This window comes from Cariama cristata, unplaced genomic scaffold (assembly GCF_000690535.1).
Source record: "Cariama cristata isolate BGI_N322 unplaced genomic scaffold, ASM69053v1 scaffold37622, whole genome shotgun sequence".
Classification (NCBI taxonomy): Eukaryota; Metazoa; Chordata; class Aves; order Cariamiformes; family Cariamidae; genus Cariama; species Cariama cristata.
Genome location: NW_009605070.1, coordinates 334 through 15,618, shown reverse-complemented (window position 1 = coordinate 15,618; position 15,285 = coordinate 334). Strand labels below are relative to the sequence as shown.

Below are 15,285 nucleotides of genomic sequence, written 5' to 3'. Positions count from 1 at the left end.
TGATTCTATGATTCTATGATCCTATGATCCCAAATGTGTTAAACTCTCAGGGTAAGAGCCTGTTAGGGCCTTGCTTGGCTGTAACAAAGTGCTGGTGGAGGAGTCCCACTGCCAAGCGGGTGCAGCTACAGCCACCTGCCTGGCACGCCCCGTGCCACAGCGGGTCGGTAAGCTGAGTGCCGGGCTCCCTGTATCTCTCTCATATTAGAAATACAACCTGAGACAAAAAAAAAATAGGAACAACTTTGAAAAGAAGGGTTCACCACCACAGAAAACAGTGTGAGCCATCAGCCCACGCTGCAGCACAAGCGTTACTTTGCAGGGATACTCACTTGTCCGTCTCGCCCCATCGCCACGAGCCAGTGGCTGCACTGACATCAACATCTGTTCTTCCTCCTGCTTTCCTGACGTGAAGTTGTGCCAGTTTCAGCAACAACGCCAAGACTGTAACTGCATGCCTGAGTGGCAGAACAGGTAGCAGAGGCCTTTGATAGCTATCTCTTGCACAGTTTGAAGACTTTGCTTTGAAAACATTACACGTGCATACAGGCGCATGTAGTTTCTTGTCATTCTTTCCTATCTGTGTTCAGTAACGCCCTGTCCCGCTGCCTCAGTTCTTACTACACAGCCACTGTAGCTGTATCTTCAGATCTTGTTCTAATTTTTTGTGCAGATTTCATCAATAGTATCACATGGTTTCTCTCTGACTGGTGTATGACATCCCACCTCCAGTGCCCTGAAGCAATGATGAGCTGGCAGAGAGTTGCTAATGTTGGTCTTGAGTTGTATTTCTAGAAGATAGCAAGGAAACTGCATGGAAGAGAATGGCTCAGATACTTCACGAGACACACCAGAGAAACAAGCTCACTCAGCTTACCAAAGAGCAGCACTTAGGGGTATTTTTTTCCACTCTACTTTGAGCAGTTGTAAAGTGACTCTATGGCTTGGTTTGATATTTGTTTTCCCAGCAGATGTGTAATTAGGAGCCAATGCTTCCCTATTTTTCCACAGTGCTGACACATTTTAGTCATAGCTGGGTATAAACACGTAGATTATCAATGTAATTTTGTTTCCGCAAAATTTCCACTGTTGCCAGTAAATCCCTCCAACTGAGCCATTTGTATATGTGCAGCTACATTGCTCTTCTGGCAGCTTCCACAGGCCTCGTTCTTCTGACTACTACGCACAAACATGCTTAAATTACAACAGGAGCACCAGCGGCCGGCCCTCGCCCAAAGCCCTTACTCTCCCTCTGATGATCAAGAGACAGTGCAGAGAAGTGATGCACAATAAACTTCAACCACCCCCTAGAGGAAGGCTTCTAACCTCTCTCCCAGCAAGGCTGCTTTTCTAGACGATATGGCCTCTTTAAGAGAGCAAATACCAAATGGTACAGATATTTAGTATCAGATGGCATTGGTGTAACAGGACCCCCCTCACACATGTTGCACTGAGCAGCCGCCTCCATTTCTGCAGGCTCCCAATGCACTAGAGCATAAACACTTTCTTTTTACTTTTTTCTTTTGCAAATATGTTGTTGACTCTGTCATTGGCACACGTATGTCTTTGGCTGTATTAAAATCTTATATCCATCCATATGACTGCTTCCCCAGGGCCATGAAGTAACCAGGTACTATTTTTAAACTCTTCAGTCAACCGTGACTTCCTTTTTATCTGTCCACTCCGTAGCTGCCGTAGGGAGTGAGCATGACATTCCTCATCTTTTTGTGGTTTCTACTTATAAGGAATAGGCAGGACAAGCAGTGGTTCTTGTTGGCGCTGGAGTACTACACTAGTTAGATTACAGGATGAAGTAGAGATTGAATCATGTCTCAGAAATTCACCCTCCAGTGTCGCATTGTACCCGAGTTAATGCAAACCAGAACTCACACTACACAAGCACAAGTACAAAGCTCTCAGTTTGTTCCCAAAGCTCCCACAGCTTTTTCCATGCTGGTTATATAAATATATTTTAAAAAAAAAAAGAAAAAAAAGAAAAAAAAAGAAACCAATATAACGCATTCCTGTGTTTGTTCACAGAACTGTACGTGGGCAATTTCTTGGGTCATTTAATTACAAGGAAGCTGAGGTCTGAACAAAGAAATACACTCAAGGTTTGCCTGGCTGTTGAGGGCAGTCCTCCTCTTCCTTTCCCCCAAAATGAAAAAGGTCCCAAGGTGTTCGGAGTGCAGCTAGAAGGAATGGAGACATCAGATGCCACACCAAACCTGGACATTGATATAGCTATGAGACTGCTGGTACCCACATCTTTTGCTTGAAAACTGCGTTATCTGGTCTTAGTACGCTGCTGGGCCTATGAAGCCAGTACGTCTTTCTGCTTGGCCACTAAGCAGCAGCAGGACCCTGCTGATCACTACCCGTTATGCAGTAATCAGCGTTTGGGGGTGGGAGGGTGTGAAAAATACTGGGAGAACTTCGAACCCATATCTTTGATTACACCGTAACATGCACCAGCTATCGCCCCCACACAGTGCTATGTTGTGGGAAAGAAATCAATCAGCACTTCGTCCTGCGAAGACCAGGGGATTATGTCTTACAAGCCAAAGCACAGAAAACAGTTAAAGAGCTGTGTTCAGGTCCGGGGCACTGTCATACAGTACTGCAGCCTCTCAGCCATGTTTTTCCAGGAGTATCTCAAGAGCAACAGCATGAGTGGAGCCACTTCAGGAACTAATAAGAGAAAGCATTAGGAATAGCAATCGTAGCTCTGAAATATTAATATTTGTTGCAATTACCTGCTGACAGTATTTAAATAAGGAATCCTATGCCACCAAAAGCAGAGCTATGTAAGAATGTTCTGTCATTGTTTTATTGAGTGGCTTATCTTTTCTTTTTGTACAACATCCTGCTATCTCTTAATTTACAGATATTTTGCTTAAACTGTTGTACAGGACATGATGTACCAAGACAGCATTGCCGAGGAGAGCCACCCTTGAGTATGTGTTTTAAAGATCTGTGTTATACAAAAAATTAAGAAGCAGGCATAAGGTCTATTCTTTTAAAAAAACATTCCAGTGCTTTCTTTCCATTTTATTCTATCCTGTTCCTACAGTCTTGGGCAAAGAAGCAGTCTTGAGTCTGAATTTCACAGTTTATTTTATTGCCAACTAACCTCAACTTCAAATTATCAATTCCAGTATTGAGATATAAAGACAAGCAATTAAACAAACAGGGGAAATACATCAGCTTCCCCCCAGACCCCTCTCCTTCCCCTTTCTTTGTCTACCATCCCCTCAGTGCCTTCAAGAAGGCCATGGACAGCACAGGAGATTGGAGTCAGCTGCTGTGGTTCCTCTTCTTTTGCTGCTCCTTGTTTCTCATTGCAGTGCTCTGGTGTGGCCTTCTTCATCAGCCCCAGCCCCCCTAGAACCATACCTCCTCCAGTGTCTTCTGCGTGCCTGCCCCTGCTCAGGTGATTCCTTTCCTCCAGCACTTCCTGGTGGCATCTCTTTTCTCCAGCCCTGCTCAGGCTGTGGACCATTACAGGGTGGTATGTGGCTTCCCCATCTCAGGTCACCCCACAAACCCCAACTACCAAGACCCTGCCAATTGTGCCTAATCCACCTGCTCATTTTTCTATAGGACTTTCTGCCACATATCCCAGAGTCACCAAACAACTTTACACATATGAGTTACCTAGGTGCAGAATGGATCGTTTTTAAAGTAGCTTAAAAGACCACTGGTGCGTAAGAGAGAGCGAGTGAGTGAGTGGGATTTGCTAATTCCTAGATCCACCCAACTGCTATGTTATCTGGGGTTAGGGTAGCAAGAAGGACATTGTGCTCTGAGCAACTGTTGTGCCTTGAGCACCCATGTCACGGCCCATGACGAGAGCTTGTAGGACTGCAATAGCACAGCTAAGTAATTCCCTGTAATGTCAGGGGAAACTGTCCCAAAGGTGCTGTTTCAGCTATCCCTAAAAGCTCAGTTATGCTAAATCCAGGAAACTGAAAGCGCTTGGCAGGGAAGGAAGCCCCAGTGGGCTGAGAGCCAGCACACACCCAAGGAGCCTCCCACAGCCCTGTGCTGCCCAGCAGCGTGTCCTGGATGGGTGCCCACACTGGGCACCCCAAAACAGGCCACACAGCCACAGGTTCAACAGCAGGGACAAGGGATGTGCTAGTCCCACTAGCCTGACGAAATACCAGGGGAAACATCAAGTGCACATGTGATTTTAGGTCTTGTCAGGACTAGAGATCTTATAAGCAACAACACCAGTGGGGCTGGGAGACACAGGGGTAAGGGAGAGGAGTTGGGAAAAGGATTTGGGTGCAGGCATGGCTTGCAAACGGTTGTCCTGAGCACAGAGGGCCTGCTATGCTTCACACAGGCCTTCCCTCCCTGCTGATCCCCTGCACCACAGCTCTTTATTTGCTTTCTTCAAACTCACAAACGCTTCCCCAGCTGCCAGCATCCTCAAACCTGGGGAAATAGTAACGACTGACCATGCCAAGTGCTAGGAACGGGTAAGAGGCTTTAAATAGAGGGAAGAAGAAAGAAAAAAGAAAGAAAAAAGCAAGAACTGGTGTTACTGGTACCCCTCCTCTCTCCACAGTGTGGTACATGTTGCATCCTATGCCCCGTAAGCATGCTCTTCAAGGCGTGGTCAGGCACCACCGGTGAGCTGTCTGCCACCAGAAACCATCAACTCAAATGTAACTCAGTGTAACTGTACAAAAACATGCACTTGCTGCTTCCCAAGCAAAAAATCACAGCAAACAGTGTAGCGTGTTGGGAGGGGAGAATATAAATAATGAGTGACTATTCAGAGACTAACCTACTTTTCACTTGATTGGAAATGCAAAGCAGGGTGATGGCAGTGGGCTAGCTGGCCCATAGAATTTTCTCCAGAAGGCTAGCTTGTGCTTGTACTTAACCCCACTACACAGCAATCAAAGCGTGGTCAGATGGGGAACCTGCACCACTCTGGAGTCATCCAGTGCCCACTCCATGCATTCCCACCCTGTCAGATTTGGGGTGCACAGACACAGAAGGCTGACTGCATAAGAAGTTTATTTGCCTCTCCTCCCATGTTATAGGGGAAAAGTCCTAGTGTCCTTAAGCAGTTTCAATCCTAGTGCGTCTGGACATACCTGCCAGCTCCCTTGTAGGCTCCAACGTAGTTGCTGTTCTCCGTCAGATTGCAGCGGCCAGCAAGACCCTTCCCTTTGCCATTCTCATCAAAATGCAATTTGTGGGTGCCGGTGTATATACAGTTAGTGTCTGTCAGCCTCTTGATCCCACCAACCTTCCTTGCATTCTGCAAGAAAGGAGGCCAGCAAGAAGCAGCCAGCATTAGAAAACAGTTCACAAACAAGCTCTTCCTCATGTGTGAGGACAGCACAGGTCCCTACAGCAGGAACGAATGGTTCTGTGGCAGTTCAAGGTACACAGCGGGTGAGGAAGCTCATACTCACTGTGGTGCCCTTGCTGCCAGGCTCTTTCCCCGCAATAAGGCCATAGACAGCCTGCAGTGCTTCCTCCGGTGATTTGCCCTTGAAGGGCTTGCTGCAGAGCTCCTTCATGTCCTGCTGGAAATCAGCAAAGGTGATGGTGCAGGCACCTTTGGTCCTACGGTAAGGGAAGATCGAGAGGAAAGTTAGTTACCTCACTGCTGGGTGGCAGAGAGATGGGAAACCCTCAGGGCTGCCCCTCACAGGAGAGCCTGCCTGCCTCCCGCCACTCCCTCCTCCTCCCTGGCCGTGCTGCCCACCGTGCCTCCCTGTGACACTCACTTGACTTTACAGAATACAATGTCAGTATCAGTGCTGGTCACAGCTTTCCCATCCATCACCCTACACTCTTTGCACATCTTGGAGAAATTTTTCCCTGTCATCTTGTTGCCACTGGTGGATGCATCACCATATATCGCAAATTTACAGAAAGTGTTTTCTGCCTCTGACATCTGGACATGTGGAGAAAAGAAGTTGGCAGGGAAGGAGTTGAGGACCATCTGCAGCTGCTGGACACGCTCATGTCCCACGCACCTCGTCTCCAGCAGAGCAAGGGGTACCACCCACAGGCATCTCTCCATTATGGGACAACCATGACAATCACACAGGTACCGACACAGAACACCTGGGATCCGGGCAGGATTGGGCAGGCACAGGTTGGGACTCGAGGCAGGGCAAAGGAGGGGTGGAGGTGGGGCTCTGGGGTGAATTAATGATGGCTGCATGTGAAGGAACAAGGCACCCAAATCTTCTGAATCTTTTTGAAACACAAGTTTCAGTTAGACTGCCTCAATAACAAATGCCTGCTTTTACAAGCTGCTTTATGCTTTGCCTGTTACTTGATGATAAAGAGTTCAGATTCGTCTTCCAGGCCCCAGATAAGTGCCTAAATCTCACAGACCTTCTTGCAAGTAGCCACCAAGGAATTGTACCCATTTTTCCCCATCACACTTCATTCCCTGAATTGCTCCCTGAATTAGGTTGTCCTCTCAACTCCAGTAAATTTTCCACTAGTGATCAACTTAGACCACTGCAACCAGGTATCAGGTATCTGAGAACATAAAAGCCATCGCTCAGATTGTAAGTCAGTCCTCCATGACATGAGCAACTGCTTCCTGCTGCTTGTAAGACACCCTCAGATCCTTTTGAAATACCCAGGTTCTCCTATAGCCTTGTGCTCTGGGCTCTGGGTCTCAAGATTGTTTGCAGGCTTCCATTTAACTTAAATCTTGTGTGGGCCTACACCTCTCTAGAGCTAAAATCAGGCAGGCTTGTACCAGGGAGGTTGTGTGCTGCGAGCATGAAGGGGGTAGCAGGGGACTCTGGGTGGCCTTGCCAGGGGCCTCGCAGGACCCTTCTCTCCTTCCCTGGGAGATGTGGACCCAGCTCACCTGCATGAGCCAAAGGTAACGGTGATGGCGATGGCACTTTCTCTGCTGTCCTGGAGGCAGTGGGTACTCGAAGACACCCCTCATGCCTTGCTGGCCGACTGTCACTTCAGCACCCAGCTATGTCACATCATAGAATCACAGAATCATTATGGTTGGAAGAGACCTCAAAGCTCACCATAGGGTGGGAACTAGGGCGGGAGGGGGGGCGTGGTGGAAGAAGAGTGGAGGACAACCCTGTGCCACCAGAGAAGTGGTGGTCCAAACCCCGCGGTGGGGGGAGGCTATTCTTCAGCCCACTATGGGACAAAAACCCTAATACCGCACCCTCTTCAGCTAACATAAGCATGACACACTGGAAATGTCATCCATACTGGGACATGTACTCCAAAGGGAAGTGAAGTTTATCCCTATAACCAGTAAATGCAGCCAGTTCTTGCTCCTCCTTCCTTGAGGAACAGATCTGCTGCCAGCATGCTTGTGCCTTAGCCAGGGGATGTGCCCGTGCGCCTTTGGGGGTCACCAGGAAATCAGTAACTCCAAAAGGTGAAGTGGGAAGGGGGAGAGACTCAATGCATATCACCTGTGGAAAAACTTTGAGAAACACGATTTTCCTCTCATAAGCTAACAAACTTAAAGTACCTGGAAACTGTGTCTGGGACATTCAGGCCAGCAGTAAGGCTCAGCTTGCACCCTGCAGTCGTACTGTGTTTGTAGGAGCACTGTGATAGCGCACTGTTAAAAAAGGTACTTCATCTTTGTGGTCTATGTAAGATTAAATTAACGTGCCTTCATTAGTCGATCTGTTTATTCTCCTGAGGCTGTGCTTAGCAAAGTGGAACCATGTATAAATATGCTTTATTTCAGAAATACTTTATTCTCACCACTAATCAACAGGCATGAACTTTCCAGCCTTGCTGTTGGTCGCAGCAAGCCCACAACAGTGAGGTGAGCTTGGCCAAGCTCTACCCATTCCAGGAGGAAAACCTTACAGATACCGCTGCATGCTCCCTGCTCCTGTACTTCTGCATGGCCTTCAGTCTTCTCGTTGAGCTGACCATAATTCTTCACCAATTCCAACTCCACCCAGAGAAACTTGTTTGTCACTTGGCAGATCTTGTGTGAAGGACACTAGATAGCTGTCAGTCTTGAGAGGCTCCTGTGGTGGGGGTGGTCCAGGCAAGGGGGAAATGGCAAGAAAAGCACCTGATGCCAACTCCCGTCACATCTGAGGAACACGGCCCAGCATCCCGCCTCACCGGGGAGACAACAGCATCACAGCCCTGGCACAGCCGCGCAGTGTACTGGGTCTGCAGTACCACTTGCTGCTGCTGAGCCACGGGCAGAGACTAAGGATGCCAGTATAAACCTCAGACAAACGATTGGTAGCAGTGCTCTTTCTGCTTTTTAGACAAGTGCTGATCACCCCACTGTATTGTTTCCTCTTTCCTAGTGGCAGGGAGCCCGTGTGGCAGGCAGCCTGTTTTGGGGCTGTCCCAGCAGGAAGGCCAGTCTCCCTGCCTGTGCAAAGAGGATACGGAAGAAATAAGGCACTAGATGTCATCACAGGAATGATGATGTGCAGGGTAAAGGTGCATGTTCTTGTTTGGGATTTTTCTTATATTCTGGAAAGGTGCCTCTTTTCTGTGGCAGGGTGTATTTTTGTAACTGAACTTTTTTTCCCCTTTTAGTTACAGCATATGGCTGGATTTTTAAATCGAAAAATGTATACCTAGCTTTAGGTGATTAGGTGAAGCTGAAGGACCCAGAAAGAAGGCCATACTTTCTTAGAGTGAGTAGCGAAGTGCCCATAAATTCCAAGGTTAGGAGTTCACCTCTTTTTTCTTTGGCCTGTAACTCAAAAACACTTCAGATCAGCTCTGTGATGCCAACAGGTTATTTGTTTCCTCACAGTCTGCACATGACAGTGAATAAACCAAAAGGTCACTTACCTCAAAGCTCTTGGGGCAATGCTCCCCAACCATAAACTCAGCAAAGCCATAAACAAAAACAGCTCAAACCAGCCAAGTTTCCAAAACTGCAGAAATTGCCACGGAAGGTGGAGCACACACCTGTGGTTCTGGATGGCCTGAACGGGTGGTCTCATCCAACCCCTGTCTGACCCAAAGGACAAAGCCTCCTCTCCAGCTATGCACATCACAGGTAGAATGAGCGTGCAAGAAGCTCACCAGGGGTCACCAACGTTTAACAAAAAAAGAGAACTCTGTTATTTCCTTCCTTATGTACACACACAGACGTGCAGACACACACACACACATGCATGTATGGTCAGGGATTCTTATTAGCCAACAAGTCTTATTAAGAAGGCGGCAAGTGGCCAGATTGCTGCTGTTCTGAAATTCCCTGCTTTCTCTATACACCTATTTCTCTAGCAGATCTCTGTTCCTACTGTCATCCACAAATTTTATTAACAGTAATTTTTCCTGTATTTTCAGGTCTCCAATAAAATCTTGAAAAGTCATTGGGCCTAACACCAAACGCAGCAGGTTCCCCCGACAACCACCTCTAAGGAAAAGCATCTCCTGTGATCTGTCAGTTCGCCATCACTAAATTCATTTAACCTGGAGAACAGGGTTTTAAAGACCTGCTCTCTAGAATGATAGCATATAACTGACAGATCACACAGCAAAATTGTTTTAATATGTTCCAGATGTATTGCTTCAGTGAAGTTAATACAGAGATTAATCTGAATCACTGCGCCTATGGTCTCCACTCTTCAATTCTCTTATGGCTACATGCTCATTTTTTTCTGCTTTCAGCTGCAAAGCTTTCAACAAAGTCAGGCCAAGGGAGCACATAATTTTGTCCCAAGTAACCAGTTAAGTATTTGAAGCTGTTGCCAGCCTTTTATGAGCTCAGCTTAAAATTACATTTAGGGAGGTTTGAAGTATCTTAGATAAGACAGATGCTGAAGAAATAGAGGAGGATCACCACAAAAAAAAAAAAAAAAAAAAAGGACAAGCAGTATCTTACTGAAATAATACAAATAACACATATAAACAGACATGATAGACATGCATACACACTATTCCCCTGTTCCCAAAGCAAATGCACCATTAACAAGAAATTCCTAAATTATGAAAGGATATGCTAAGTTGCTTAAATCTTAAATCTTCAGTTGTAGAGAAGTGATTTAAAGACTATCAGTAAAATGCTTAGCTGTAAGACAGAGACCAGAATTCAGTGTTCTGTTCAAATATTTACATAAATCTGAAGGAAAGTTGGAAGACAGCTTTCATACCACCTTCATGGGATCAGCATTAATTATTTAAGGAAAAACAGTATTTTGAAGAGACTAAAAAAGACAAAAAAAGAAGTTAAGGCAACTGTAATACTGAAGCAATCCAAACTAGCTCTCCAGAATAGCAGAAATCCAGGAGAAAAGATTAATGTCTGAAACTCTTTTGTGGGCAAGAAGAATATTAACTTCTGCTGTTATGAATAAATGAATTCTAAATTATTCTTTGTCTGCTAGATTTTATGAACTATTACCATAATCACATAAACCTCCTTTTTTTCACATAAAGCCATGTATAGCATCAGACTTCCCTTTCAGTGCCATGATCAGAGAAACTGTTTGAATGAAGACATTAAAGCAGTGAGATTCCAATTACCGTATGAAACACTCTAAATCTGTCAAAATGAGCTGCTAGGATTACTGCTAGACCCAGAAAACCCCAAACGATGGAGGATGAAGGTGCATCAAAACTCAAATGTGGGGCTATACCCATTCCGTTTGATCCCAGAACATGTCCTTTTGCAGCCAATTTGTCCCTTTTCTGGCCTCTGAGTAGATGAAGAACAAAGTTTTATTTAAAATGAGAGTCAAGTAGGAGAATGTAATACATAGCACAAGTTTGAAATGCAGTGACTTTAGCTGTCTTGCTGAACGAATATAATCTGTCTGATGCAGATGTATGGGGAAAGAGGAGAAAAGAGTGCAATGTGATGGTGCCTGGGCTTAAAAGAGAAGTTTTACAGAATAGTTGAAAGAACAAGAATCTTGCACTGAGAAATTTGAAGCTACTTGTCAGAAATTAACATAAAGCTAAAGAGACCAGACATGCAGCTGTTCTGTGTAAAAATACTTTATGAGATTTCTTTTCAATATCTTCAGTTCTTCAGTACATCTTTTATGTATGTCAGGCACACACACACACAAACAATCAGGAAACCTTTTATGGACATGTGGATCAAACTGTTGTCCAAAGGAGTACATTAGGGCAAGTTTAATAATCCTGCACTGAAGTGACCTTTTTTATGCCTCAGTCCAGCCCACGTGAACTCAAGGGTCTCATCTTTCACTTGAAAACCAACACATGGAAAACTATGTTTCTGCATTGTCCTGGGGTCTCTGGTGAGCCGCAGATACCACAGTGAGCCCACAGAAATAAATGAAGAAATTATCCACCCTTACACCTGTGCAGAACCATTGACCTTACTGAGCATACCCCTCTAGTAAAAATGGATAATTACAAAAAAACAGATTCTCTCTCTATCTATGGAAACCACCTGCCTCTCATTTCAGAGGCAGAGCACAGGCAGACTTCACAATTTCTTCTTTGACCTGTGGTCAGTCTGAATCTGTATCTGTCCAGGAAATATGTGCTTTATGGGGACAACCACAGGACAGTCCTTCCTATGGGAATTTGTCTACAGTGGGTGACATTTTGCAGTTGGTGCAATGGGAGATGCCCTGTCCCCTCTGAGCCAGGCTCTCCACATGGCAGGCTGCACTGGTGCGGGAGGAGCCAAGGTGTCCCCCAGCAGTGATGGGATGGGTGACTGAGGACAGGCACCAAAGCCCACAGCACCGATGTCCAGGAACCATGTGGGGAAAGACTTGCCGCATGGACAGCCAGGGCAGGTTGCCACTGTGGTTGTTGACCCCTGCCTCCCTTGGCTGCCCCAGATGTGATGCTCTGCAGCTCCTGTGGCCACTTTGGCCACAGCAAGGCTGAGGAGGAGGTCAACGGAGCCTGGAAGCTGGGCTGCACAGAGCAACCGTGCAGGGAGAAAGCGCCATTACAGTGAGCACAAGGCAGCATCACATTGCGTTTCTTTCACACTTCACATCCATGATTATCTCCTTAACAGAAACCCCACGTGCACTCTGCCATCCTTATGTGTTTAGAGGTGGCTGAGGCAGGAATGAAACAATGACCAGTTTTCACTACCCTCCCTTCAAATCCTGAGTACTTAAACATTTTCATTTTTTTCTCAGTGCTGCTACTAGTCTACCTAGTAGTCAGTTATACTCCAGATCTGACTGCTCATGGTGGCACTAAGCAAGATGATGCTCAGTGCTTGATACAGACATATGATAAATGTCCTGTCACCACTGCCCTTCAGAACTTTTTACTGTTCCTTATTTTATACAAATGCCATCCTGTAGTTTAACTGCAATGTCCTCCTCAAGCTGTCTGTAGGAGGACGTGCACTGAAAAAGGTACATAAACAGATAAAATTAATGTTAAGCCAGTTCTCTTAGCAAGTTTCAGCCACAGCTTTCTTCTGTCCTTGGGTGCCTTTTGGATCACAGTGCTGGCTGGAACTGATTTTAGCTGGAGACCTGAAGTTTTGCTCCCCAAACACCATTCCCACATGAGGGCTCCGGCATGGGCCTCCTTCTTGAACACTGGTCTCCACATGCCTCATTCCTTTGTTTTCCTCTTCAGACAGTAAAATCAGTGTGAAATCTTCTGGTAGTCTAGATGCACCTCATGATCTTGACCTCTATGAAGAAGTTTGTTGCTTTAGATTGAGCAGTTTTACACAATGTTTGCTTATTTTCATTAAAATTTGTAAGCATTTTTCCCAAAATTGCCACAGTTTATTTCAAAAATCATCTCAGTCACAAAAAAAAAAAAAAAAAAAAAGGAAATGGCCTTTTAAAGACATCAACCACAGAGAAAAATCTAATTTTAAGCCTAGTCAATGTATAGTGATCAGAGCACAAAACTTAACTTTAGGGACACTACAGCTGTATTTTGAAGCTATTGTTTGTTATAGGAATATTGGCAGAATAACCACCCTCTCTCAAATTAATTAATCTAGGACAAATGGCCACCTAGTCCCCCTTGGCCAGAAGTCCTCCTTTCCTATTACATTGGAGTTTCTTGGCATAAATGAGAGCAGACTATGACCCATGGTATCACGTGAAAATGCTGGAGTACTAAGCAGGTATGCCACTTTGCTGAACCTCTCCCAAGACTTATCCCCAAAAAATCTTAAATAAATGCTTTTACAACACTCTAGCTAACTAATTAGGAAACATGACATTTAATAATTGCATTATTAAAAGTGATTACTAACATATTAAGAAAGGTCATTTTCATATATATTGAAAAGATCATATTCATGTATATATCATTTCTATATGATAATGTGAGTCATATTCATTGCCAGGGTAACACCTACTGGTTCCACTGAAGCTATATTAGGAACTAATTTTGCCACTGAAGTCTGTTTTCCTAGTCTATATTAGCTGCATTCTATTATCTCCCTCCACAGGCAAAATTGCATTTACCTCAAACTTGATTTGATGCAATTGTCTAGGAATAAATGATCTTGTTTTAGCTTGTTTCAACAAGTTGAGCCATTTGCACATTGTTCCAACAACATCCTTCTGCCTCCAGAAGTCTCTTGGCAGTTCTTCAGTTCTGATCTAGAAGTTTATCTATCTGAAAAGGTACAGATCCTTTGTACGTACTTAACGTACAAACACAGTTGCTGTTGCATAATTTTTTTCTATAACATGTCAAAGCATTCTGTAGGGAGAGAGGTACAAGAAATATTAAGGTAAAGTGGTTTTTATGGCTAATATACTTGCATACAAAAAGTAAGAGTATCGTATGCTTTTTTTTTAAAAAAAAGTAGGTCAGATCACATTTTAGATGCTTGTGAGAAACATACTTCTAGGTATCTATTGTAACTTAAGTTCTTGAATTGTTTTGATCCTTATAGAAAGGCATTTGCAAGCCATCAGTTGTGTGCTGTCATTCAGAGCAACAGAAAAATCGGATGCTGGCATGCATCAAGTACAAGTAGGACAAGCAGATTTCCTCATCACTTATCACTTAGCATCTTTATGAACAAATTCAATGAGCTGCTTGAGATATTCTCATTTATACCGTAGCTGATGTTGCCCTATCATTTTCCTATGATAGCTCAAATTTCCTGTCCTTTTCCAATGAGCTGCACAGGCCTGTTTCAACCACAGAATTCTGTTTCAAGCTTTTAAAAGTAAGTTTCAAACAAAAGAATAAAAAATATTAGTAAGTAATTACCAGCATTATTTGTGTGCCTTATTTTATCAAACAGCACTATTTTTCAATACTAGTCCACAAAGCTCATGGTTTAACTAATACTTAAAAGCACGTAGTTGACCTTATTTGTTGATATACTAAGCAATACAATGGCCAATTTCACAAACTGCATTCTTAGTATTACACTGTCTTTGCGCTATACTTTTACCTTCTCTTCTACCTTGTCGTCCACAAAAGCAACAAAAATCACTCATATAACATAGCCCAGCTAGAAGTGCTGAGCAGAACCGGACTTGAACAACACAAGGGGGTTTACATTATGTTTTAGAGCTTCCTACTTGATTGCTTAGTTTTTATGCATCCTGTTTAGTAAATAAAGTTGTGTTAGCAGCACGTTGTAAAGTCCAAGATGTAAGGATGGTCTAGGACACCAGACTTCTAAAGCTATAGACATTCTCCTATTCTGGTCTATCAATGAGAAAAAAAAAAAAAAAAAGACAACCTATTTCAAAACACACTGCAGCTTGCAGAGGAAGAGGGTGTCTTTTCTACACCGTCAGGTAATCGTTCACACTTGGAACATTTTGGTGAAGGTAAAGAACAAAGACAGGGAGCTGAGCACCCTCCCCTTTAAACACCTCTGCAGGGAAGTGGTGTGTTGGCTAACACGCAAATACACACTTCTGTTCCCTTTCTGAGTGGCTGGTGTTGACAAGAGAGCCGCAGCCTTGACTGAACACCTTCCAGGCACATCAAGAGGAGAAGTTAATTTGGCAGATGTGTCAGACGCAGCCCTGCACTTTGTCCCGGAGCTGAAGGTGTTCCTAAAAGAGCATCTCAAGGAGCCAAAAAACCAACTGGGCCTTCTCATTTTTCTTGTTATGGTCTAACAGGTGTTCCCAAAACCTGCGCTGTCTGGTACCCACTCAGGCATCCACCAAATCTAGAAATGGCAAAAGAAAGGTAGTGGCTATCTACAGCACTTGAATCCACCTGCTTTTGCTCCCTAAATATTTCAGTGGCCAGCTCTTGGGAGCTGAGCTGACTTTTTGCTGCATGTTTACAGCATCTGGAAAATGCAGATCAGATCCAAGTTAGGTCTTTCAGGTACTGCTGCAATAAAACTGATCAATA

At 44.5% G+C, this 15,285-nt stretch overlaps 1 protein-coding gene across 1 annotated transcript; it reads right to left on the bottom strand.

Annotated features, from left to right (window-relative positions):
* Window positions 1-5,095: 5,095 nt before the first annotated feature.
* On the bottom strand, window positions 5,096-5,926 carry TPPP2 (tubulin polymerization-promoting protein family member 2). The gene is made up of 3 exons (XM_009695819.1): window positions 5,757-5,926; window positions 5,439-5,592; window positions 5,096-5,281 (listed from the first exon to the last, which is right to left on the bottom strand). The coding sequence occupies exons 1-3, from the start codon at window positions 5,924-5,926 to the stop codon at window positions 5,096-5,098; spliced, it is 510 nt and encodes a 169-aa protein (XP_009694121.1).
* Between the last annotated feature and the right edge of the window lie 9,359 nt (window positions 5,927-15,285).

Bases quoted from the DNA above. Each gene is read 5' to 3' on its own strand.
- TPPP2 (XM_009695819.1), bottom strand. From the start codon at position 5,926: ATGTCAGAGGCAGAAAACACTTTCTGTAAATTTGCGATATATGGTGAT. The intron at 5,593-5,756 runs GTGAGTGTCACA...CCCTTACCGTAG, and splicing joins ATTGTATTCTGTAAAGTCAA to GACCAAAGGTGCCTGCACCA. The intron at 5,282-5,438 runs GTGAGTATGAGC...CCTTTCTTGCAG, and splicing joins CTGGCAGCAAGGGCACCACA to AATGCAAGGAAGGTTGGTGG.